Source organism: Trichomycterus rosablanca, chromosome 7, assembly GCF_030014385.1.
Source record: "Trichomycterus rosablanca isolate fTriRos1 chromosome 7, fTriRos1.hap1, whole genome shotgun sequence".
Lineage (NCBI taxonomy): Eukaryota > Metazoa > Chordata > Actinopteri > Siluriformes > Trichomycteridae > Trichomycterus > Trichomycterus rosablanca.
The window spans coordinates 25,272,491-25,296,409 of record NC_085994.1 but is presented as its reverse complement, the minus strand read 5'-3'; the positions used below and the strand labels follow the sequence as shown (position 1 = coordinate 25,296,409).

The 23,919-nt window shown below is 42.1% G+C and overlaps 1 protein-coding gene and 4 non-coding genes across 5 annotated transcripts in view; 1 reads left to right on the top strand and 4 right to left on the bottom strand.

Annotated features, from left to right (window-relative positions):
- Nucleotides 1-1,390: 1,390 nt before the first annotated feature.
- trnaa-ugc (transfer RNA alanine (anticodon UGC)) lies at nt 1,391-1,462 on the bottom strand. Its single transcript has one exon. It is a non-coding gene; the product is annotated as a tRNA-Ala (tRNA).
- Nucleotides 1,463-6,652: 5,190 nt separating this feature from the next.
- On the bottom strand, nt 6,653-6,724 carry trnaa-ugc (transfer RNA alanine (anticodon UGC)). Its single transcript has one exon. It is a non-coding gene; the product is annotated as a tRNA-Ala (tRNA).
- Nucleotides 6,725-6,819: 95 nt separating this feature from the next.
- trnaa-cgc (transfer RNA alanine (anticodon CGC)) lies at nt 6,820-6,891 on the bottom strand. The gene has a single exon. It is a non-coding gene; the product is annotated as a tRNA-Ala (tRNA).
- A 354-nt stretch (nt 6,892-7,245) lies between these two features.
- On the bottom strand, nt 7,246-7,317 carry trnaa-ugc (transfer RNA alanine (anticodon UGC)). Its single transcript has one exon. It is a non-coding gene; the product is annotated as a tRNA-Ala (tRNA).
- A 13,402-nt stretch (nt 7,318-20,719) lies between these two features.
- Nucleotides 20,720-23,919, top strand: part of LOC134318314 (protein bicaudal D homolog 2-like) — a 62,369-nt gene continuing 59,169 nt past the window's right edge. The window contains exon 1 of the mRNA XM_062999169.1: nt 20,720-21,123. Within this exon, the coding sequence (XP_062855239.1) occupies nt 20,932-21,123 (192 nt within the window). The 5' untranslated portion in view covers nt 20,720-20,931. The remainder of the gene's footprint in view (nt 21,124-23,919) is intronic.

The window sequence follows — 23,919 nt, the reverse complement described above, 5'->3', positions numbered from 1 at the left end:
ACAGAACTTTGAGTTGAGGCGCACTCTGATCAGCCTTTCACTTACTGGTTCCCACTCCAGCAAGGTTTTGGCTTTCTCTTTGGAGATTATGATGGCTACTCCATGTGTATGGGCGCTCTCATGACCTGAGTGGAGGATGATGGATCCATCTTGTAGAACTTGGCATCCGGAGCCCTTCCAGTGACTTTCGCTAATCCCCAGGATGTCCAGGTGGTATCTCTTCATTTAACTGAGAACTTGTGCTGTCTTGGAGGTCTTGAACATAGTTTGGACATTCCATGCTCCAAGGCGGATCTTAATCTTTGGCCCAAGCAGACCCACCATCGCGCCCCTGACTTCCTTTCGGCTTTCATCAGGGGTGGTCATACTGCCACTCAAAGAGTGGCGGAGAGCTGCTATGGGCCTGATGTCGATGGATTTGCTCATATTAGTTTCTGTCACAATAGCTTTTTTACAGGGTGGCGTTGTTAGCGCCACGCCCAACCCCCGAGCTGGAGGACCAGTGTGCTGTCTTTTGTCTGGCTACTTGCCTAAGACCAATCTGGCAAGATTGAACCTGCTGGGAGCCAGAGGCTCCCCCCAGCATAGCTCTTAGGGTCTTTGAAGCATGCAAGCCTCTCCACCACAGCAAGGATACAGCACAAGGAGAAGAGTTTGAGGGCATACAGCATGGTAAACAGATACATAAACTTTCTTTTCTTTTCCACCAGTTCTTAAAAACTGGTGGAAACGTGCGTCGGTTCTCTACAAAACACCAAGGTTCTGAGAAACCTGAACAGAACCGGTTCAAGAACCATGGTTTTTTTTGGTGGAAAAGGGGTAATTGTGACCATGCCTAATTCCGGGCCAGGCTGGGGGGGGGTAGGTAAAGGGGAGGGGGGCAAAGGGGAAGGAAATAAATGGGAAGGAGTGGGTGGATTATAGTGTCAAAAGTGGGGTGGGGGTGGGGGGTTGAAAGTTTGGTGAATATGCGGATATAGGTATGTACAGTATATACACATATGTATGTAATATAATTTCTCTATGTATGGTTTCTTTTTCGTCCCTAGATCTGTCTCTTGAAATTTTTTTTTCTATTACTGTTGTATCACCTTATAAACCTAATAAAAATATACAAACTAAAAACAGAGCATGCATGTTAAAGGCACGAATGGGGATTGAACCCAAAAACCGACGCCTTACCACTTGGCCATCACGCCTCTCTAAATAACCGGCAGAAAGTTGAGAAAACTTTCTTGTGCAAAAGTAATAACTGGAAGCTGAGCTCGACCATAACTTAAAGTCCAAGAGTAACAAGCACAATGCCAGCTTGATACTGACGGTTCTTAAAGCCATCGGCTTTAGAAGCACACTCGACCCTTTTTTCTAGCAGAGTGAAACAACAAGCTACTGGAGATGCAGGGGATTAAACCCTGGGGCTCATACATGCAAAGCATGCGCTCTACCACTGAGCTACATCCCCCAGAACTGGCACAAATGCCACTGGTACAGGACTTGTTGCAAAAACAAAAAAAGACCCATGACCAGGTATCTCTAGCCTCTAGCAGGCAGGGGATTGCAAATTTAAAGGCACACTTGCAGAGTAATCTGTGGTAGCTGTTAAGAATTGGCTCTTCACGCCAGTTAACTCCAAAACACATTAAACACTCAGTTAACAAGCTGCACCGTGTCAATAAAGCAAATGGAAAGGCTGGCCAAAAATGACCAAACCCCTGGCCCTTTTGCCCAATTAGTTAGGTAAAGATTAAAACTGATTTGTGAATGGGTCTGGGACAACTACCCAGATATTTGACCGGCTTAATCTAAGCTACAATCCCTGTGTAGCAGTAAGATGCTGCTGTGGAATTACAGCTTCGATGTGTAAGGTAAGTTCTCTTGTGCTGTCCTATAGCCGTTGATCTTTCAGTCAGGTGAAGTTTACAAAAGAAACACTTGTGATTGGGTCTTTAACGGCCAAGTGTATGTTTCAAGGAGCGTTTTGTCTGTGACTTTAAAAACAAAGCACGAATAAGACACACTCTGGGAATGAGCCGTGAGCTTTGGTTTACGAGAGCGACGCCTTAGCCCATGGCCATGGCAGCACAGCAAAGAAAGGTCACATACTGAAAAATGTCCCTGTGCACGAGTAAGCTCTGGAATGTGTGCTTGAAAATGCTAATTCTTAAAGCTATCAGGTGTGGAGGCAAACTTGAAGCTTGTTTCAAGTGAGTGAAACAACAAGTCTGAGATGCAGGGGATTGAACCCTGGACCTCACATATGCAAAGCATGCACTCTACCACTGAGCTACATCCTCTTTTGTGACATGGCAGGATTGCTGTGTCTCGATAGCGCTATTGTAGTGAATAAGACCGGCAGGCGAGACATTGTCCCTGATTAAAAGCTTTTGAATGGAGATGCTGGGGCTTGAACACAGGACCTCATACATGCGAATCACACGCTCTACCACTGAGCTACATCCCCTACTTGCGCTTCACAGGGTAAACCTCCAACGGGTATGAGAGTCTTTGCAAAAAGAGAAGGAGAACAGTGAGCAGGAATCTCTAGCCTCTGTCAAGCAAGGGATTGCAGATTTAACAGCAAGCTTGCATAGTCTTCTGTGGTAGCGATTAAGAACTGGCTCTCTGAACCGGTTGGCTCCAAAACACATTAAACACTTGGTTAACAAGTTCCATCATGTCATGCAAGCCAATAGAAAGGCCCATCCAAAATTCATCTAACTCCTGTACCTTTGCTCAGTCAGCTGGGTGAAGTTTAAAACCGGCTTGTGATTGAATCTGACTAACTACCTTGATAATTTCAAGGGATTGTGAAACTCTGGATCTCATACAGGCACGGCATGCAGTACCTCTAAGCTGCCATCCCTATGTAGAGGAAATGTGCTGGTGTGGAAGCACAGCATTAATGTGGTAAATAAGACCTGCAAGGGAAAAACGGAAATTAGATGTGTTTCTTATATTTGCCTGAAGGGAATGTGAACTAGAGCATATTGGTCATGTTTTAAAATGAGAGCATGCATGTTAAAGGCACTAACGGGGGTCGAACCCGTGATCGAACCCGAGGCAAGATGGCGGCGCGTGTACATTGCAAGGCTCAGCGTCTCACCAGTTTTCGCAATTTAGTGTTTTTTTACTTAGCAATTTACTGCGTTTTCGCTCGAATCACTCGTGCGATTTACATATACGACAGACAGAAGCTGTTGGACATTCATTTATACTAATCAAACGTTGTTTTGGACCATCCATTCAACTTCGACCAGCTACCTCCGGAACTGAGCAGAACAACGCATCCAAGCGAGCTGTTCGTCCCGACCGGAAGTGCTCGGCGCCAGCGTCGAGACCGTAAACAAAGAAGGGGTAAGCGCGGAGGTTTGTGTGCTAAGCTAAGGCTAAATCCACACCAGCCGGCACTTCCTACTATCTTCCTTGCCAATGTGCGGTCTCTGGCGAATAAGATGGACGAGCTAAAAATCTGGACCCTGACACAGAAAAGGCTAATGGACTGCAGCCTCATGATTTTTTCGGAAACATGGCTAAACAATGATGTTTCGAACAGCGTGGTGGAGCTGGAGGGGCTTGCTTTCTTCAGAGCTGATAGAGTAGCAGCAGCATCGGGTAAGAGCCGCGGTGGTGGTGTTTGCATTTATGTAAACAAAACATGGTGCATGGACTCTGTCATAGTTAACACCTACTGCTCTGCTGACCTGGAATACCTGGCATTCCTCCGGATGCTAATGCTAACGTAGCTATGAAAGACCTTTGTACTGCTGTTGGCAAACTTCAAACTTTGCACCCAGATGGAGCCTTTATTGTTGCTGGGGACATTAATCACTGCAGTTTAAAATCTGGACTTCCAAAGTTTTATCAGAATGTCCACTGCACCACAAGGGGACTAAAAACTTTGGACCATGTTTACACAAATGTAGCTGATGCCTACAAAGCTACACCCCTCCCCCACCTGGGTCAGTCTGATCACCTATCTTTGTTCCTGCTCCCCAAGTACACCCCAGTCATCAGATGTGTGAGACCCACAACAAGGACAGTTAAGATCTGGACGGAAGGCGCCGACTCAACTCTCCAGGACCAGTGCCAGCGCACAGACTGGAGCCGGTTTGCTCTCCAAGCCACCACGGATCACACTATCTGCATTGACTCCTACACTAACTAACTCTGTGCTGGACCATATTAATGACTGTGTGGACAGTGTAACAACGCACAGAAAAATAAAAATATTTCCTAACCAGCAGCCCTGGATGAACAGCGAGGTTCACCTTCTGTTCAAAGCGAGGAATACAGCCTTCAGGTCTGGAGATCGAGCAGCCTACAGCACAGCCAGAGCCAGTCTGAAGAACGGCATCTCCAGGGCTAAACACAGCTACAAACAACGGATTGAGGACCACGTCAACTCCTCCGACCCTCGGCGTATGTGGCAAGGGATACAAACAATCACAGACTTTAAACCACTTAATACAGCTCCCTGTGCCGACAATGACTAACCCCCCAATGAGCTTAATAACTTCTACGCTCACTTTGACCGGGGTAATAACATGGTTGCCTTCAAAACAGATCTTCCCCCAGATGAGCAACCAATCACACTCTCTACCACGGATGTCTACCGCATGCTAAACCAGGTGAATGCTAAGAAGGCTGCTGGCCCTGACGGAGTACCTGGACGTGTGCTAAAAGCTTGTGCTAAGCAGCTTGCTAGGGTCTTCACTGACATTTTCAATCTGTCTCTGGCCCTGGCTGTGATTCCAATGAGTTTCAAGACAGCCACCATTGTGCCGGTACCAAAACATTCAACTGCTTCAGCACTGAACGATTTCCGACCTGTTGCACTCACTCCCATCATCTCCAAGTGCTTTGAAAGACTAGTCTTCTCTCACCTGAAAGCCTGTCTACCCCCTACATTAGATCAGCATCATTTTGCTTATCGTCGCAACAGGTCAATAGAGGATGCTATCTCCACTGCACTTCACACTACACTGACCCACTTGGACTGCCATAACACCTATGTTAGAATGCTTTTCATTGACTTCAGTTCAAAATTTAACACGGTGATTCCATCCAAGCTGATTTTAAAGCTCAGTCAGCTTGGCATCAGCACATCACTCTGTAACTGGATTCTGGACTTTCTAACTAATAGACCCCAGTCTGTTAAGTTAGGCAACCTCCACTCAGCCTCCATCACCCTGAACACTGGCGTGCCACAAGGCTGTGTGCCGAGTCCCCTCCTATACTCCCTGTTCACCTACAAATGTGTTCCTGTTTATGGCTCCAACTCTATAACCAAGTTCGTGGACGACACCACAGTGATAGGCTTAATCAAAGACAACGATGAAACGGCCTACAGGGAGGAGGTTCACCATCTGGCTGCTTGGTGTGAGGGAAACAACCTGGAGCTTAACACAGGGAAAACAAAAGAGATTATTGTGGATTTCAGAAGATCAGGAAGTCAGGCACACGCCCCTATTTGCATCAAAGGTGCTGTAGTAGAACGAGTGCCCAGCTTCAAATTCCTCTGCATCCACATCTCCGATAATCTCTCTTGGTCCCTCAACTCATCAGTCCTAGTCAGAAAGGCACAACAGTGCCTTTACTTTCTACAGAGACTCAAGAAAGCCTACTTGTGTCCCAGAATACTTGTGGACTTCTATCGCTGTACCATTGAGTGCATTCTTACAAACTGAATCTCTGTGTGATACGGCAATTGCTCCGCAGCTGACTGACCGGCACCCAGTTACCCACCATACAGGACATTTACAATAAAAGGTGCGGTGGCAGAGCGAGGAACATTATCAAGGATGTTTCTCATCCTAACCACGGACTTTTAACCTTATTTCCGTCTGGCAGGCGTTACAGGAGCCTCCGCTCTCGTACCAGCAGGCTCAGGAAGAGCTTTTTTCCTGAGGCTGTAACCCTGCTAAACTCTAGCACACCATTGTAAAAAATATCACTGCACTTTGTACCACACTTAACTCTGTACTTTTTACAAATGTATCATCTCAACTGTATATACTATCAGTATTTTGCAAATTTGCACATGGCACTATTGCACTGTTTACACCAGCACAACAATAATGTGTATACTGTATATACTTGCTATACTTATATACTTCACTTTATTTATTCTCATCATTACCCATTCATGTAGCCACTTTAGTCACTTTCATTACTCTGTAAATACATATTAGTCTATTCACTGTACAATCATCATTATCTGTTTAATAGTCTAAATATTCTTATATGTCTCCTCATTTCACTTATCTGGTCACTTTTGCACTTTAACTGTGTATTATATGTATATAATCTCTATCTTGCACTTCTGGTTAGATGCTACTGCGTTGGCTCTGTACTTGTTTACTCTGCACAATGACAATAAAGTTAAATCTAATCTAATCTAATCTAATCTAATTTAATCTTCGGTTTACGAGACCGACACCTTACCACTTGGCCATCGTGCCTCTCTAGGTAGCTGGCAGAAAGTTGAAAAAACTTTCTTGTGCAAAAGTAATAACTGGAAGCTGAGCTCGACCAAAACTTAAAGTGAAGGAGTAACAAGCAGAATGCCAGCATGATACTGATCGTTCTTAAAGCCATCGGCTTTAGAAGGATACTCGACGCTTTTTTCTAGCAGAGTGAAACAACAAGCTACTGGAGACGCAGGGGATCAAACCCTGGGCCTCATACATGCAAAGCATGCACTCAACCACTGAGCTACATCCCCTTTTGTGAAATGACAAGATTCTTGTGGCTCGATAGCACTATTGTAGTGCATAAGACCAACAGGCAAGACATGGTCCCTGATTAAAAGCCGTAGAAAGGAGATGCTGGGGCTTGAACCCAGGACCTCATACATGCGAAGCACACGCTCTACCACTGAGCTACATCCCCAACTTGTGCAACCCAGGGTAAACCTCCAACGGGTACGAGAGTCTTTGCAAAAAGAGAAGCAGAACCAGGAGCAGGAATCTCTAGCCTCTGACAAGCAAGGGATTGCAGATTATACAGCACACTTGCATAGTCTTCTGTGGTAGCGGTTAAGAACTGGCTCTCTGAAGCTGGCAGAAGCTAGGTAGCTGGCAGAAAGTTGAAAAAACGTTCTTGTGCAAAAGTAACAACTGGAGGGTGAGCCCGACCACAACTTCAAGTCCAAGAGTAACAAGCAGAGGGAACTTGTTACTGAAAGCCATCAGCTTTAGAAGCAGACTCAACGCTTTTCTCTAGAAGAGCGAAACAACAAGCCGCTGGAGATACAGGGGATTGAACTCTGGACCTCATACATGCAAAGCATGCGCTCTACCACTGAGCTACATCCCCCAGAACTGGCACAAGTGCAACAGGTACAGGACTTGACCAGTAGGGATGTAACGATTCACCACAATACAGTTAATAACCAATTAGGAAATTCCACGATTCAAATCGAGTTGACATGTAAAATGAATCGATATTCACTTTAAACAGCAGAGGGCGCTGGCGCTATACACCTTGCCTTGACGACGTCACTGGCGTTATATGCCTGGTTGCCAAATTCGGGGTTTTTTAGCCTAATTGAGCTTAATTCAAAATTGTTTTCCTTAGTTCATACCTCAGAACTAAAAGGGCATTCATTATTTACATAAATAAAAGATAATCACAAATACAGTATTTCATTTTATTTTTTTATATTTCATGTTTTGTCTGCTCAACTTCATTTCATTTATTAATAAACATTCATTCCTGCATTTCAGGCCTGCAACACATTCCAAACAAAGTTGGGACAGGGGCAATTTAGGGCTAGTAATGAGGTGAAAAAACTAAATAATTATGTGATTCCCAACAGGTGGTTGTAATCATGGTTTGGTACAAAAGCAGCATCCAGGAAAGGGAAGTCTTTGATGAGCAAAGATGATCAGAGGATCTCCAGTTTGTCAACAAATGTGTGAGAAAATGATTGAAATGTTTAAAAACAATGTACCTCAAAGAAAGATTGGAAGGGATTTGCATATTTCTCCCTCTACAGTGCATAATATTATTTTGGTAATCGACTAATCTGACGATAATTTTTTCGATTAGTCAACGATTATTTCTGTCATACCCTCCATCTCTGCCTTAACACAACAAAACTTTGTTATTATGTTATTTAAGTTCCAATATCAAATTAAAATAATGAGCCATGAAACATGAATATGAAACTTAAGCTTGATAGTTAGTTAGTTAGTTTGACCCTTGACTGATGTCGTGGGGGTGCCATGCAGGAGAGGGCAATCAGCGACCTCCATTGCTCTCGGTCCTCGGTTTTTCGCAGTAACTCATGCCAGGGGTCTGTCCGGTCCATTCTTTGATATTATCAAGCCAGGACTTGCGTTGACGCCCTCTGCGCCGTTTGCCTTCTACTGTGCCTTGGAGGATTGTCTTGGCCAATGAGTTATGGCGGGTCACATGGCCATACCAGGCGAGCTTACGGCGTCGCACCGTGGCAAGAAGAGGCTCCTGGTTTCCGGTGTGGTGATTTGCTGCCAGACATATTCATTGGTCTTATGCTCGGTGTAGCGAATGCGCAGGAGTCGTCTGAAGTTCTTATTCTCAAACGCTTGAATTCTACGTTCCGTTTCAGCGTTTAGAGTCCAACTCTCGCATCCATACAGAAAGATGGATACCACCAGTGACTTGTACAGCTTGACCTTAAGGGGGAGGCTGATGTCGTTGCTTCTCCAGAGAGTGTTCATCTTGCTCATGGCAGATGAGGCCTGGCCGAGTCTTGAAATAATTTCTTTGGTGGAGCTACCATCTTTTGTGATAATGGACCCGAGGTATTTAAAATGGTCCACTTCTTCTAGTTTTTGGCCATTCAGCACGATGTTGATTGCTGTGTGCTGGGTGATTGTGTTGACCAGGATCTTGCTTTTCTCTGCACTTACTTCCATACCAAATGCTCCTGCTGAGCGCTCCAACCTGGTAGTCAGGTCTTGCAGTTTCTCTTCACTTCCCATGAGGTCAATGTCGTCAGCAAACCGCAGGTTGCAGAGTGGTTGTCCATTGATGGAAATGGACGGATTGTAGCTGCTCAGTGTTTCAGTCATGATGCTTTCCAGATAGATGTTGAAAAGGGCGGGAGAGAGGAGGCAGCCTTGACGAACTCCAACTGATGTTCTGAATGGTTCTCCACTCATATTGTTCAGGAGAACAGTTTGAATCATCAAAGAGAGCTTTAATGAGATTGCTGTCAAAGTTGTAATTTCTCATTACTTGCCACAAGCCTTCCTGCCAGACACGATCAAAAGCCTTCTTAAAGTCAATAAAGTTGTGAAACAGTTCATGCTGGTGCCCTAGGTGTTTCTCTATTAGCACTCGGAGGTTGAAGATCTGCTCTGTGGTGCTTCTCTTAGGCCGGAACCCTGCCTGTTCTTCTGCAAGGATTTCTTCTGTCTTTTTCCTCATTCTGTTCAGAATGACTTTAAGCATGACTTTTCTAGGGTGGCTGATTAAACTTATTGTTCTGTAGTTTTGGCAGTGTCTTAGGTTACCTTTCTTTGGGAGAGTGGTAATCAGAGATTGGGTAGCTTGATAGCTTAAACATTAATACACATAATCACAACAAAATTTAAAAATGTCATTAAATAAAGTTAAACAGTCTTTCAAATAAAGATAATGTGCAAATATGTAACTCAAAATAGCAACCTCTGCCCCAGCATTGGAAGTTGTTAAATTTCAGAAGTTATCACTCTGGAAGTCAAAAACATATATAACATAATGTTGTTGAGAAACATGTTGTAAATGCTGTCTGTGAAGACCTCAGCCATTTGAGGGGTGCATGAGCCTCTTCTCTGGACAAAGTCATCCACACGCCATTGCTTAGTGATATTAATAGAAAGAGCAAAAGAGAAAGCTATATTAATTATCACAAACTGAAGACTATGTATCATAGTTTATCACAAATAGTGTACAAATAGTATGCCAATTAAAACATAACAGGTTAAATATCTTAACTTATCCGAATTATCTGCTGAGCTAACTAGCTACCATTAAGCGGAGGAGGTTTATTATTTAGAATGAATGCTCTCATCAACGTGAGCAAAAAATATGGAAGACGAGACAGGGTAACGTTAGGCTATAACGTTAAGTTATATTACGTTAGTCCTATAAATCACTGATTAACTATTGCACTTAATGCGTTAGCTAGCTAACAAACCTGAAAAATAGCGTTCTCTTAGGAAGTTTTCCGACAGGCTAGCTAACAAATATTAGCTATGTTGGCTAAGCACGAAGCGGTGTAAAAATGTACTTGTCCGGAGTAACACTGGCCATCACGGCTGCAGGGTGCTTGCGTTTCAGATGCTCATGCATCACCGTAGTGCTACAGTGAAACGACAACTCTGCTTTGCAGTCTCTGCATTCAACTTGTTTCTTTAGTTTATTTTGGCTGAAATGCTCTCATACTTTAGAAAGTTTTGGTCTCGCTATCTTTGCCTCTCTGTCTTCACGTACTCCCTGCTGCGCCATCATTCATGCTGTTCTTTTATGTTAGCACCGACTGCGCTCATGGTAGGCAATGGAAGCGATACTGCCCCCTTGCAGTTCCTTTAGTGCGTTGCAAAAATAATGACACGTCGACAATGAAATTCCACGTCGACAAATTTTTATAGTCGACGTTATCGATTATGTCGACTAATCATTGCAGCCCTACATAATATCATTAAACCATTCAAGGAATCAGGGGGAATTTCTCTTTTTTCTTAAGCTGAACGCCCATGATCTTCGATCCGTCAGAATCAAGAACCACCACTCAACAATAGCTGATATAACCACATGGGCAAGGGATTACTTTGGCAATACCAGCACAACACACACTAACACACCACCACCATGTCATTGTCACTGCAGTGCTGAGAATGTTCCACCACCTAAATAATACCTGCTCTGTAGTGGTCATGTGGGGTCCTGACCATTGATGAACAGGGTGATGCAGGCTGAAAAAAGTATGTAGAGAAACAGACGGACTACAGTCAGTAATTGTAGAACTACAAAGTGCTTCTATATGGTAAGTGGAGCTGATAAAATGGACAGTGAGTGTAGAAACAAGGAGGTGGTTTTAATGTTATGGCTGATCAGTATATCTGGATATACAGAACCTACAACTGGACAAAACAGTCTGTATCTAACAAGAACCCAGAATTTAAAGGATTTACTCTTCTGTTTCTCTTGGCAAATGCTGTCACAAACTCCTTTTAACAAGGCTATTGTTTATTGACTTCTCATGAGCCAGAATAACTACATTTTTCTTTCATGCAGCATTGAGCGACAAAGGGGAGAGAAAGACCAGTTAAATTTTTTTTTTAATGAAAAAAAGATGCATACCAGTGTAGGTTTATTAATACGACGGCGTATTAGGGCCACTGTAAAAAAATATTTGTATGTTTTGATTTCGAGAATAAAGTCGTATAAGTTTTAATTTCAAGAAAAAAGTCGAAATGATTATGAGAATAAAGTCAAAATTATTTCGAGATTAAAGTCGAAATGATTATGAGAATAAAGTCAAAATTATTTCGAGATTAAAGTCGAAATGATTATGAGAATAAAGTCAAAATTATTTCGAGATTAAAGTCGAAATGATTATGAGAATAAAGTCAAAATTATTTCGAGATTAAAGTCGAAATGATTATGAGAATAAAGTCTAAATCTTTTGGCCAAAGAGTGTGCAGCCGTCGTGGGCTTGTCAGTTTAGAGAAGCACGGGTCTCAGTTCCTGGATTGGCATGCAAGCGCTGAGGGCAGCGTTCAATGCTCGTTAGTGTGGTTATCCAGTAACTCGCGATTACTTTTTTTGGGTTGTTGTTTGTATTGTACGCTTCCATCCACATAACATGACAACTAAACCCGTCAATGCAACCATTTATAGCGATGCCCTACGGCTTTAGTTTATCGTATGAGTTCATAAGGCTCGGCTGAGGCACTGGCGACGTCACAGACGCCGAGCGCACCAGTGGCGCACGTTCTTCTAAATAACCACAGTTTATTACAAAGCAGTTTCATTGTCCTTACTCTAATAACAAACTGGTGCTGATGTGCAGGAGATTGGGGATTTCTTCATTTGTGAAACCGATACGAAAGTATAACTTTACCAAATCATGAACATCCCTCATTTAACACAAGGAGGTTGCTATAGCCATAATATTTCCACTTTAATCTCGAAATAATGTCGACTTTAATCTCAAAATCTAAATTTATATGACTTTATTCTCGAAATCGAAACTTTAAAAAATATTTTTCTTTAAAGTGGCCCTAATACGTCGTCCTATGTTAAACAGAGATTAGCTGCCACTAGGACACTAGCTAACGTTTAAAAAGTTGGCAACAAAAACATTAAAACAAAATTTGGCATCAACAAAATTTAAAAATATCAATAATATAAAAAAATATATAGGAGGTGTTTTTTCTATATATTTATATAGAGGCAAATTCTTAACACTCACAAATTCTTGCACAGGAATAATGCAAATGTACAAATTCAAATGTACATTTACAATTTAATTAAACAAAGTTCTAAAAATCTATAAAAAATTTTAGAGATGCTAAAAATTTCACAGTTAGGAATGTGTTGAGTTACTGAAGAGCTTCTACATTTTGAACATGTCTTGTTAATACTTGTATGACTATTTAATTACAACCCCAAATCAGAAAAAGTTGGGACAGTGTGGAAAATGCAAATAAAATAAAAACACAGTGTTCCTTACATTTACTTTGACTTTTATTTGATTGCAGACAGTTTGAACCCAATATATTTTATGTTTTGTCTGCTCAGCTTTTTTTTATTTGTTAATATACATCCATTCCTGCATTTCAGGCCTGCAACACATTCTAACAGGGGCAATTTAGGGCTAGTAATGAGGTGAAAAAAACGAAATAATAATGTGATTCCAAACAGGTGATGTCAACAGGTGATTGTAATCATGGTTTGGTACAAAAGCAGCATCCAGGAAAGTGTCTTTGATGAGGGAAGATGGTCAGAGGATCTCCAGTTTGAAAATTATTGAAATGTTTAAAAACAATGTACCTCAAAGAAAGATTGGAGAGGATTTGCATATTTCCTCCTCTGCAGTGTATAATATCATTAAACCATTCAAGGAATCGGGAGGAATTTCAGTGCATAAAGGCCAATGGCGCAAGCTTAAGCTGAACGCCTGTGATCTTCGATCCCTCAGACAGCACTGCATCAAGAACCGCCACTCAACAATAGCTGATAGAACCACATGGGTGAGGGATTACTTTGGCAAACCTTTGTCAAGCACTACAATACAGAGTTACATGCACAAATGGCACTTAAAACTTTACTGTGCAAAAAAGAAGCCTTATGTTAACCATGTCCAGAAGCGGCGTCAACTTCTCTGGGCTCAGAGGCATCTAGGATGGACCATCACACAGTGGAAATGTGTATTGTGGTCAGATGAATCAGCATTCCATGTCTGCTCCACCGTGTGCAAAGACGAAAAGGACCATCCAGACTGTTTTCAACAAGACAATGCAAAACCACATGCTGCACACATTACAAAGACATGACTGCAGAAGAAGAGGGTACGGGTACTAGACTGGCCTGCCTGCAGTCCTGACCTGTCCCCAATAAAGAATGTGTGGAGAATTTTGAAATGAAAAATACAACGATGACCCCGTACTGTTGCACATCTTAAGACGTGTTTGCAGGAAAAATGGTACAAAAAAAACCTGACACACTAAATCACTTGGTATCCTCGGTGCCAAAACGTCTTTTAAGTGTGGTGAAAAGGATTGGAAACATTATAAAGTGGTAAAAAATTTACTGTCCCAACTTATTTTGGAATGTGTTGCAGGCCTGAATTGCAGGAATAGATTATTATTAATAAATGAAATTAAGTTGAGCAGACAAAACATGAAATATCTCAGGTTCATCCTGTCTGCAATCAAATAAAAGTCAAAGTAAATGTAGGAAAGTCTGTGTTTTTTTAGTATTTGTATTTTCCATATTGTCCCAACTTTTTATGATTTGGGGTTGTACTTATCAAGAGCTTTTTTTTTAACTATTAGACGGACTTAATATGCTTAGTGGAAATTAAGAAGATTATCTGGTCATATAGGTTGTATAAAGGCGTTTCTATTGTTTGGTTAAAAGACTGTTTATAGATTAAATGTAAATAACACATATAAATCTAGTTTTTTGAAAAACAAAAAATGGTGACTGTAGATACAGTGAACATTGTACAAAAACGTGGTAAATTAGTAACAGGTAAAATTAGTATACCAGACGCGTCTCTACATTAGGTGCCTGTGGGGTCTTGCCCACTAGATGTCGCTGTATACATACATACTTTCTTCGGATTCAAGCGCATTCTTCCTATCTGTCGTATAGACTAAAAATCCACCGTTATTGCCGTTGCTATCGATGGATGGCGCTCTCTAATCATATAGCAATCGCCTCCACGTCACACTGTTCATGGCTATGGCAGCGCTTCCGAGATTCCAAATACACGCCTACTGTGCAAGAGATTCATGGGATATGAGGTTCCACCGTGTCCTGTCGCATTAAGAACTTCATTTCCCACAACGTCTTAGGTTACGTTATCACCACTGCCGCCAGTGTTGCCAGGTCCGTTTTTACTGCGTTCTAAATGCTTTTGTGATTTGCTTTTATGTTCTTGAGTTCACCTACGGGTATGCTATTTGGGGATGTGGGAGACGACAAGAATGCTTGGATAAATACAGTGAAAACATGCAAAATTGACAGTAACCCAGATTCCCAAAACCCTGTAGTTGTGTGGCCACTGCACTACTGTGCCACACCACTTAAAAGAGACCAGATTCATTATCTAATGTTTGTAAAAATCAGTGGTTATGTTTAAAATAAACACATATATCAACTTTTACAGAAAATCACATACATTTCAGGTTAGTTTGTGTTAAATGTGAATATGTGTGACATTTTGAAAAATGTGAAACATTTGTGAACTGTCGTTAGTGTAAATACTCACATGGAGTTTGCATCAGCTTTCATAATATTCATTTTGCAACTGTGCATTGACAAACACCATTTCCAACACAGTTGTTTAACATTGTGTAAAATGCAGTAAAAAAGAAGCATCTGTGCTTTGTTCATTCTCTCGAATCTTTATTTAACTGACAAAAACTGAAAGAAAAGATTTTCAAAGTTTTCAGTAATCAACTTTTTTGTGGTGTTGCAGGCATCAAATTCTAAACGTGCTCATATTTACAAAATACAATGAAGTTTGTCAGTTAAAAGATCTCATTTTATCAGCTCCTCCCGTGTAATTCTGGACTGACCTCACCTTTCTCAGAATCATTCTTACCCCACCAGGTGAGATCTTGCATGGAGCTCCAGAGTGAGGGTGATTGACTGTGATCTTGTATTTCTTCCATTTTCGAATTATCACACCAACAGTGGTCTCTTTCTCACCAAGCTTCTTGCTGATGGTCTTGTAGCCCATTCCAGCCTTGTGCAGGTCTACAATCTTGTCCCTGACGTCCTTTGATAGCTCTTTGGTCTTGCCCATGGTGGTCGAGAGATTTGAATGGAAGAAACTGATTCTGTGACAGGAGTCTTTTATACAGGGACAGGACTAATTTGTGTGCCTCATGGGCACATAACCGGTCTGTGGGGGTCAGAATTCTTGCTGGTTGGTAGGGGATCAAATACTTATTTCCCTTAATTAAATACAAATTAATTTATAACTTTTATTTAATGTTTTTTTTCTGGATTTTTTTGTTGATATTCTGTCTCTCTCTGTTAAAATAAACCTTCCATAAAAATTATAGACTGTTCAAGTCTTTGTAAGGGGGTAAACTTACAAAGTCAGCAGGGGATCAAATACTTATTTCCCCCACTGTATATATATATATATATATATATATATACAATATATACAGTAGTATCTACATTATATCTACAATAGACTTCAAGTCCAAATTCCAAAATTTTAGTTATTCTAATTTTACTTAACGAAAATATTGTAATATAATAATAACGACCTGGCGAGTGCAGCCAGTGTGGGGGCAGTGAGGTGAGTGGTTAAGTTCATGTCCATGATTCAAAACATACTTTAAAATTCATCATGAACAGCTTTAAGAAATGCAAATTGGGCTCCTGGAATGGCCCAGGTGGTCCCCTGATATTAAACATTATTGAACAAAATCTTTAACTTGAACAAATCTGCTGGTATGTATTAAACATGATATGCATGCAAGACCTCTCAAGAATATCACAGAACTGGATGCATTTAACAAAGAACAGTGGATTTAGAAAAGTTTTTTGCAATCTGTGATATCTGCCTAGGACCAATCAAGTAGGGTGTCCATTTACACGCCCCTTATATATATATACTGTATATATATATATATATATATATATATATATATATATATATATATACAGTGTATCACAAAAGTGAGTACACCCCTCACATTTCTGCAGATATTTAAGTATATCTTTTCATGGGACAACACTGACAAAATGACACTTTGACACAATGAAAAGTAGTCTGTGTGCAGCTTATATAACAGTGTAAATTTATTCTTCCCTCAAAATAACTCAATATACAGCCATTAATGTCTAAACCACCGGCAACAAAAGTGAGTACACCCCTTAGTGAAAGTTCCTGAAGTGTCAATATTTTGTGTGGCCACCATTATTTCCCAGAACTGCCTTAACTCTCCTGGGCATGGAGTTTACCAGAGCTTCACAGGTTGCCACTGGAATGCTTTTCCACTCCTCCATGACGACATCACGGAGCTGGCGGATGTTCGAGACTTTGCGCTCCTCCACCTTCCGCTTGAGGATGCCCCAAAGATGTTCTATTGGGTTTAGGTCTGGAGACATGCTTGGCCAGTCCATCACCTTTACCCTCAGCCTCTTCAATAAAGCAGTGGTCGTCTTAGAGGTGTGTTTGGGGTCATTATCATGCTGGAACACTGCCCTGCGACCCAGTTTCCGGAGGGAGGGGATCATGTTCTGCTCGGTATTTCACAGTACATATTGGAGTTCATGTGTCCCTCAATGAAATGTAACTCCCCAACACCTGCTGCACTCATGCAGCCCCAGACCATGGCATTCCCACCACCATGCTTGACTGTAGGCATGACACACTTATCTTTGTACTCCTCACCTGATTGCCGCCACACATGCTTGAGACCATCTGAACCAAACAAATTAATCTTGGTCTCATCAGACCATAGGACATGGTTCCAGTAATCCATGTCCTTTGTTGACATGTCTTCAGCAAACTGTTTGTGGGCTTTCTTGTGTAGAGACTTCAGAAGAGGCTTCCTTCTGGGGTGACAGCCATGCAGACCAATTTGATGTAGTGTGCGGCGTATGGTCTGAGCACTGACAGGCTGACCCCACACCTTTTCAATCTCTGCAGCAATGCTGACAGCACTCCTGCGCCTATCTTTCAAAGACAGCAGTTGGATGTGACGCTAAGCACGTGCACTCAGCTTCTTTGGACGACCAACGCGAGGTCTGTTTTGAGTGGACCCTGCTCTTTTAAAACGCTGGATGATCTTGGCCACTGTGCTGCAGCTCAGTTTCAGGGTGTTGGCAATCTTCTTGTAGCTTTGGCCATCTTCATGTAGCGCAACAATTCGTCTTTTAAGATCCTCAGAGAGTTCTTTGCCATGAGGTGCCATGTTGGAACTTTCAGTGACCAGTATGAGAGAGTGTGAGAGCTGTACTACTAAATTGAACACACCTGCTCCCTATGCACACCTGAGACCTAGTAACACTAACAAATCACATGACATTTTGGAGGGAAAATGACAAGCAGTGCTCAATTTGGACATTTAGGGGTGTAGTCTCTTAGGGGTGTACTCACTTTTGTTGCCGGTGGTTTAGACATTAATGGCTGTATATTGAGTTATTTTGAGGGAAGAATAAATTTACACTGTTATATAAGCTTCACACAGACTACTTTTCATTGTGTCAAAGTGTCATTTTGTCAGTGTTGTCCCATGAAAAGATATACTTAAATATCTGCAGAAATGTGAGGGGTGTACTCACTTTTGTGATACACTGTATATATAAGCCCGAAATTATTCATACCCCTGGCAAATTTTGACTTAAAGTTACTTTTATTCAACCAGCAATTTTTTTTTTGGACCGGAAATGACACAGGCGTCTCCCAGAAGATAATAAGACGATGTACAAGAGGCATCATTATGGAAAAAAATATTTCTCAGCTTTTATTTACATTTGAACAAAAAGTGGCATGTCCAAAATTATTCATACCCTTCTCAATAATTAATAGAAAAGCCTTTATTGGCTATTACAGCAATCAAACACTTCCTATAATTGCTGACCAGCTTTTTGCATGTCTCCACTGGTATTTTTGCCCATTCATCTTTAGCGATGAGCTCCAACTCTTTCAGGTTGGAGGGTCTCCTTGCCATCACCCTGATCTTTAGCTCCCTCCACAGATTCTCAATTGGATTCAAGTCAGGACTCTGGCTGGGCCACTGCAAAATGTTAATGTTTTTGTCCGCTAACCATTTCTTCACCACTTTTGCTGTGTGTTTTGGGTCGTTGTCGTGCTGAAATGTCCACTGGTGCCCAAGGCCAAGTTTCTCTGCAGACTGCCTGATGTTGTTGTTGAGAATCTTGATGTATTGATCTTTTTTCATGATGCCGTTTACTGTGATTAGGTTCCCTGGTCCATTGGCTGAAAAACACCCCCAAATCATTAGGTTCCCACCACCATGTTTGACAGTGGGGATGGTGTTCTTAGGGTTGAAGGCTTCTCCTTTTTTACGCCAAATGAAGGATACATCATTGTGGCCAAACAATTCAATTTTTGTTTCATCTGACCATAAAACAGAAGACCAGAAGTCTTCTTCTTTGTCCAGATGAGCATTTGCAAAGGCCAAGCGAGCTTTTGTGTGCCTTTTCTGGAGAAGTGGCGTCCTCCTTGGTCTGCGTCCGTGGAACCCAGCAGTGTGCAGTGTCCGTTGGACTGTCTGCCTTGAGACGTTGCCACCAGCAGAGCCCAGATTCACCAGTATGGCCTTGGTGGTGATCCTTGGATTCTTTTTCACCTCTCTCACTATCCTCCTGGCCAGCACAGGTGTCACTTTTGGCTTCCGACCACGTCCTCTGAGATTTTCCACAGTGCGGAATGTCTTGTATTTTTTAATAATACTTTGCACTGTAGCCACTGGAACTTGAAAACATTTAGATATGGCCTTATAGCCCTTTCCTGACTTGTGAGCTGCCACAATGCACAGCCACAGGTCCTTAGTGAGCTCCTTTGTCTTAGCCATGACTGTCCACAAACCAACTGCAGAGAGTTGCTGTTTTTTACCTGTTGAGTTGATTAAAACAGCTGTTCCCAATGAATCAGGGTAATTAGGATGCTTTAGAACAGCTTGGACTATTTGGAATGGTATAGAACTTTGGATTTTCCCATAGACTGTGACAGTTTGCAAAGGGTATGAATAATTTTGGACATGCCACTTTTTGTTCAAATGTAAATAAAAGCTGGGAAATATTTTTTTCCATAATGATGCCTCTTGTACATCGTCTTATTATCTTCTGGAAGACACCTGTGTCATTTCTGGTCAAAAAAAAAATTGCTGGTTGAATAAAAGTAACTTTAAGTCAAAATTTGCCAGGGGTATGAATAATTTCGGGCTTCACTGTATATATATATAGATATAGATATATATGTAGATATAGATATATATAGATATAGATATATATACTGATCAGACATAGCATTAAAACCACCTCCGTTTCTAAACTGTCCATTTTATCAGCTCCACTTACCATATAGAAGCACTTTGTAGTTCTACAATTACTGACTGTAGTCCATCTGTTTCTCTGCATGCTTTGTTAGCCCCCTTTCATGCTGTTCCTCAATGTTCAGAACCCCCACAAGACCACCACAGAGCAGGTATTATTTAGGTGGTGGAACATTCTCAGCACTGCATTGACACTGACATGGTGGTGTGTTAGTGTGTGTTGTGCTGGTATGAGTAGATCAGACACAGCAGCGCTGCTGGAGTTTTTAAATACTGTGTCCATTCACTGTCCACTCTATTAAACACTCCTACCCAGTTGGTCCACCTTGTAGATGTAAAGTCAGAGACGATCGTTCATCTATTGCTGCTGTTTGAGTTGGTCATCTTGGCGCTGTTGGCTAGATGTTATTGGTTGGTGGACTATTCTCAGTCCAGCAGTGACAGTGAGGTGTTTAAAAACTGCATCAGCATTGCTGTGTCTTGCTGACAATGATCCACCAAATAATACCTACTCTGTGGTGGTCCTGACCATTGAAGAACAGGGTGAAAGCAGGCTAAAAAAGTATGTAGAGAAACAGATGGACTACAGTCAGTAATTGTAGAACTACAAAGCGCATGTAACTGTATATATGGTTTTAAAAACTTTGCTAATGTACCCCACTAACTAATGTCATATTATAGTGTTCCATTTAAGAAATAAATAGTCAAAATCAATTATGCTACTTTGTAAGTGTTAAACAAACAACCAAACAGAAAAGCATACTCATGCTGTAAAAACTGAAAGGCTTGGGGACGTTAGAGTTTGAATGAGAGCATTGGGCGGGTTTTGATTGGTCAATAAGACGTTTGTTTCGAAGACCTGGCAACCCTGTAGCCAGCTGACAGCTCCACTCCGAAGACTGCTCTCATTACCGGGCAAGGAGCGGGGCGGAGGCGTGCTGTGAGCCGTAATGGAGCGTTGTTAGGAAAAAAGAAAATAAAGCTTCTTGCCCGATATCAGACATTTTATCGCCTTTTGAGAGCGCGTTAGCTTGAACCAAATGCTAAAGCAGGAAACATGTACGGACACATAAGAAACTAAATTATTTGCCCCGACGCAAGGTTTGTCGGTGATTCCGCTAAGCGTTGGTGTTTTGCCGGTGGTGATTTTTTCCCCTCAGGTTTAATTAAACCGTTCAGCATGTCCACTAAGGAGCTACTAACCGAGATCGCGCGCCTAACCTGTGAACTAGGCGAGACCTCGCGCGAGAAGATCCAGGCAGCGGAGTACGGACTCGCCGTGCTGGAGGAGAAACAGGCGCTCAAACAGCAGTACGACGAACTGGAGAGCGAATATGACAGCGTCCGACAAGAACTGGACCAGCTCAGGGAGGTTAGATTAAAAAGTTATCTATATTTCTATCCGTCAGCTTTATTCTTACTCATTTTATTAATATATTCACATCAAGTGTTATGGCAACGTGTTCGTTTTATCAGGTCGACCGTTAGGTGTGTAATGTAACCGTCTACCGTCAGAGGCAAGATGGTCACTATTATTGTTAGCGCTTTGAGGTGTACTACTGCTAAATGTACTATTTAAGGATTTTAGACTGGGATTACCGACTATAATAAATGTTAATTTATTTGGCACGCTTTTAACTTATAAACTGCTGTCCAAGTAAATAGTTTAGGCTTTAAAACCGCAAGGTCAAACGAAGGAATTCGAATGAGCTTGGCCTGATGAAAATGCTGTTCACCGTGCGAATTATACAGTTATATATTGACAATTGAGGGTCTCTCTCTCACTCTTTATATATATATATATATATATATATATATATATATATATATATATATATATATATATATATATATATATATATATATATATATATACTGTATATACTGTATATACTGTATATACAGGGGTTGGACAATGAAACTGAAACACCTGCTTTTAGACCACAATAATTTATTAGTATGGTGTAGGGCCTCCTTTTGCGGCCAATACAGCGTCAATTCGTCTTGGAAATGACATATACAAGTCCTGCACAGTGGTCAGAGGGATTTTAAGCCATTCTTCTTGCAGGATAGTGGCCAGGTCACTACGTGATGCTGGTGGAGGAAAACGTTTCCTGACTCGCTTCTCCAAAACACCCCAAAGTGGCTCAATAATATTTAGATCTGGTGACTGTGCAGGCCATGGGAGATGTTCAACTTCACTTTCATGTTCATCAAACCAATCTTTCACCAGTCTTGCTGTGTGTATTGGTGCATTGTCATCCTGATACACGGCACCGCCTTCAGGATACAATGTTTGAACCATTGGATGCGCATGGTCCTCCAGAATGGTTCGGTAGTCCTTGGCAGTGACGCGCCCATCTAGCACAAGTATTGGGCCAAGGGAATGCCATGATATGGCAGCCCAAACCATCACTGATCCACCCCCATGCTTCACTCTGGGCATGCAACAGTCTGGGTGGTACGCTTCTTTGGGGCTTCTCCACACCGTAACTCTCCCGGATGTGGGGAAAACAGTAAAGGTGGACTCATCAGAGAACAATACATGTTTCACATTGTCCACAGCCCAAGATTTGCGCTCCTTGCACCATTGAAACCGACGTTTGGCATTGGCACGAGTGACCAAAGGTTTGGCTATAGCAGCCCGGCCGTGTATATTGACCCTGTGGAGCTCCCGACGGACAGTTCTGGTGGAAACAGGAGAGTTGAGGTGCACATTTAATTCTGCCGTGATTTGGGCAGCCGTGGTTTTATGTTTTTTGGATACAATCCGGGTTAGCACCCGAACATCCCTTTCAGACAGCTTCCTCTTGCGTCCACAGTTAATCCTGTTGGATGTGGTTTGTCCTTCTTGGTGGTATGCTGACATTACCCTGGATACCGTGGCTCTTGATACATCACAAAGACTTGCTGTCTTGGTCACAGATGCGCCAGCAAGACGTGCACCAACAATTTGTCCTCTTTTGAACTCTGGTATGTCACCCATAATGTTGTGTGCATTGCAATATTTTGAGCAAAACTGTGCTCTTACCCTGCTAATTGAACCTTCACACTCTGCTCTTACTGGTGCAATGTGCAATTAATGAAGATTGGCCACCAGACTGGTCCAATTTAGCCATGAAACCTCCCACACTAAAATGACAGGTGTTTCAGTTTCATTGTCCAACCCCTGTATATGTATGTATGTATGTATGTACAGTGTATCACAAAAGTGAGTACACCCCTCACATTTCTGCAAATATTTTATTATATCTTTTCATGGGACAACACTATAGAAATAAAACTTGGATATAAGTTAGAGTAGTCAGTGTACAACTTGTATAGCAGTGTAGATTTACTGTCTTCTGAAAATAACTCAACACACAGCCATTAATGTCTAAATGGCTGGCAACATAAGTGAGTACACCCCACAGTGAACATGTCCAAATTGTGCCCAAAGTGTCAATATTTTGTGTGACCACCATTATTATCCAGCACTGCCTTAACCCTCCTGGGCATGGAATTCACCAGAGCTGCACAGGTTGCTACTGGAATCCTCTTCCACTCCTCCATGATGACATCACAGAGCTGGTGGATGTTAGACACCTTGAACTCCTCCACCTTCCACTTGAGGATGTGCCACAGGTGCTCAATTGGGTTTAGTCCATCACCTTTACCTTCAGCTTCCTCAGCAAGGCAGTTGTCATCTTGGAGGTTGTGTTTGGGGTTGTTATCCTGTTGGAAAACTGCCATGAGGCCGAGTTTTCGAAGGGAGGGGATCATGCTCTGTTTCAGAATGTCACAGTACATGTTGGAATTCATGTTTCCCTCAATGAACTGCAGCTCCCCAGTGCCAGCAACACTCATGCAGCCCAAGACCATGATGCTACCACCACCATGCTTGACTGTAGGCAAGATACAGTTGTCTTGGTACTTCTCACCAGGGCGCCGCCACACATGCTGGACACCATCTGAGCCAAACAAGTTTATCTTGTTCTCGTCAGACCACAGGGCATTCCAGTAATCCATGTTCTTGGACTGCTTGTCTTCAGCAAACTGTTTGCGGGCTTTCTTGTGCGTCAGCTTCCTTCTGGGATGACGACCATGCAGACCGAGTTGATGCATTGTGCGGCGTATGGTCTGAGCACTGACAGGCTGACCTCCCACGTCTTCAACCTCTGCAGCAATG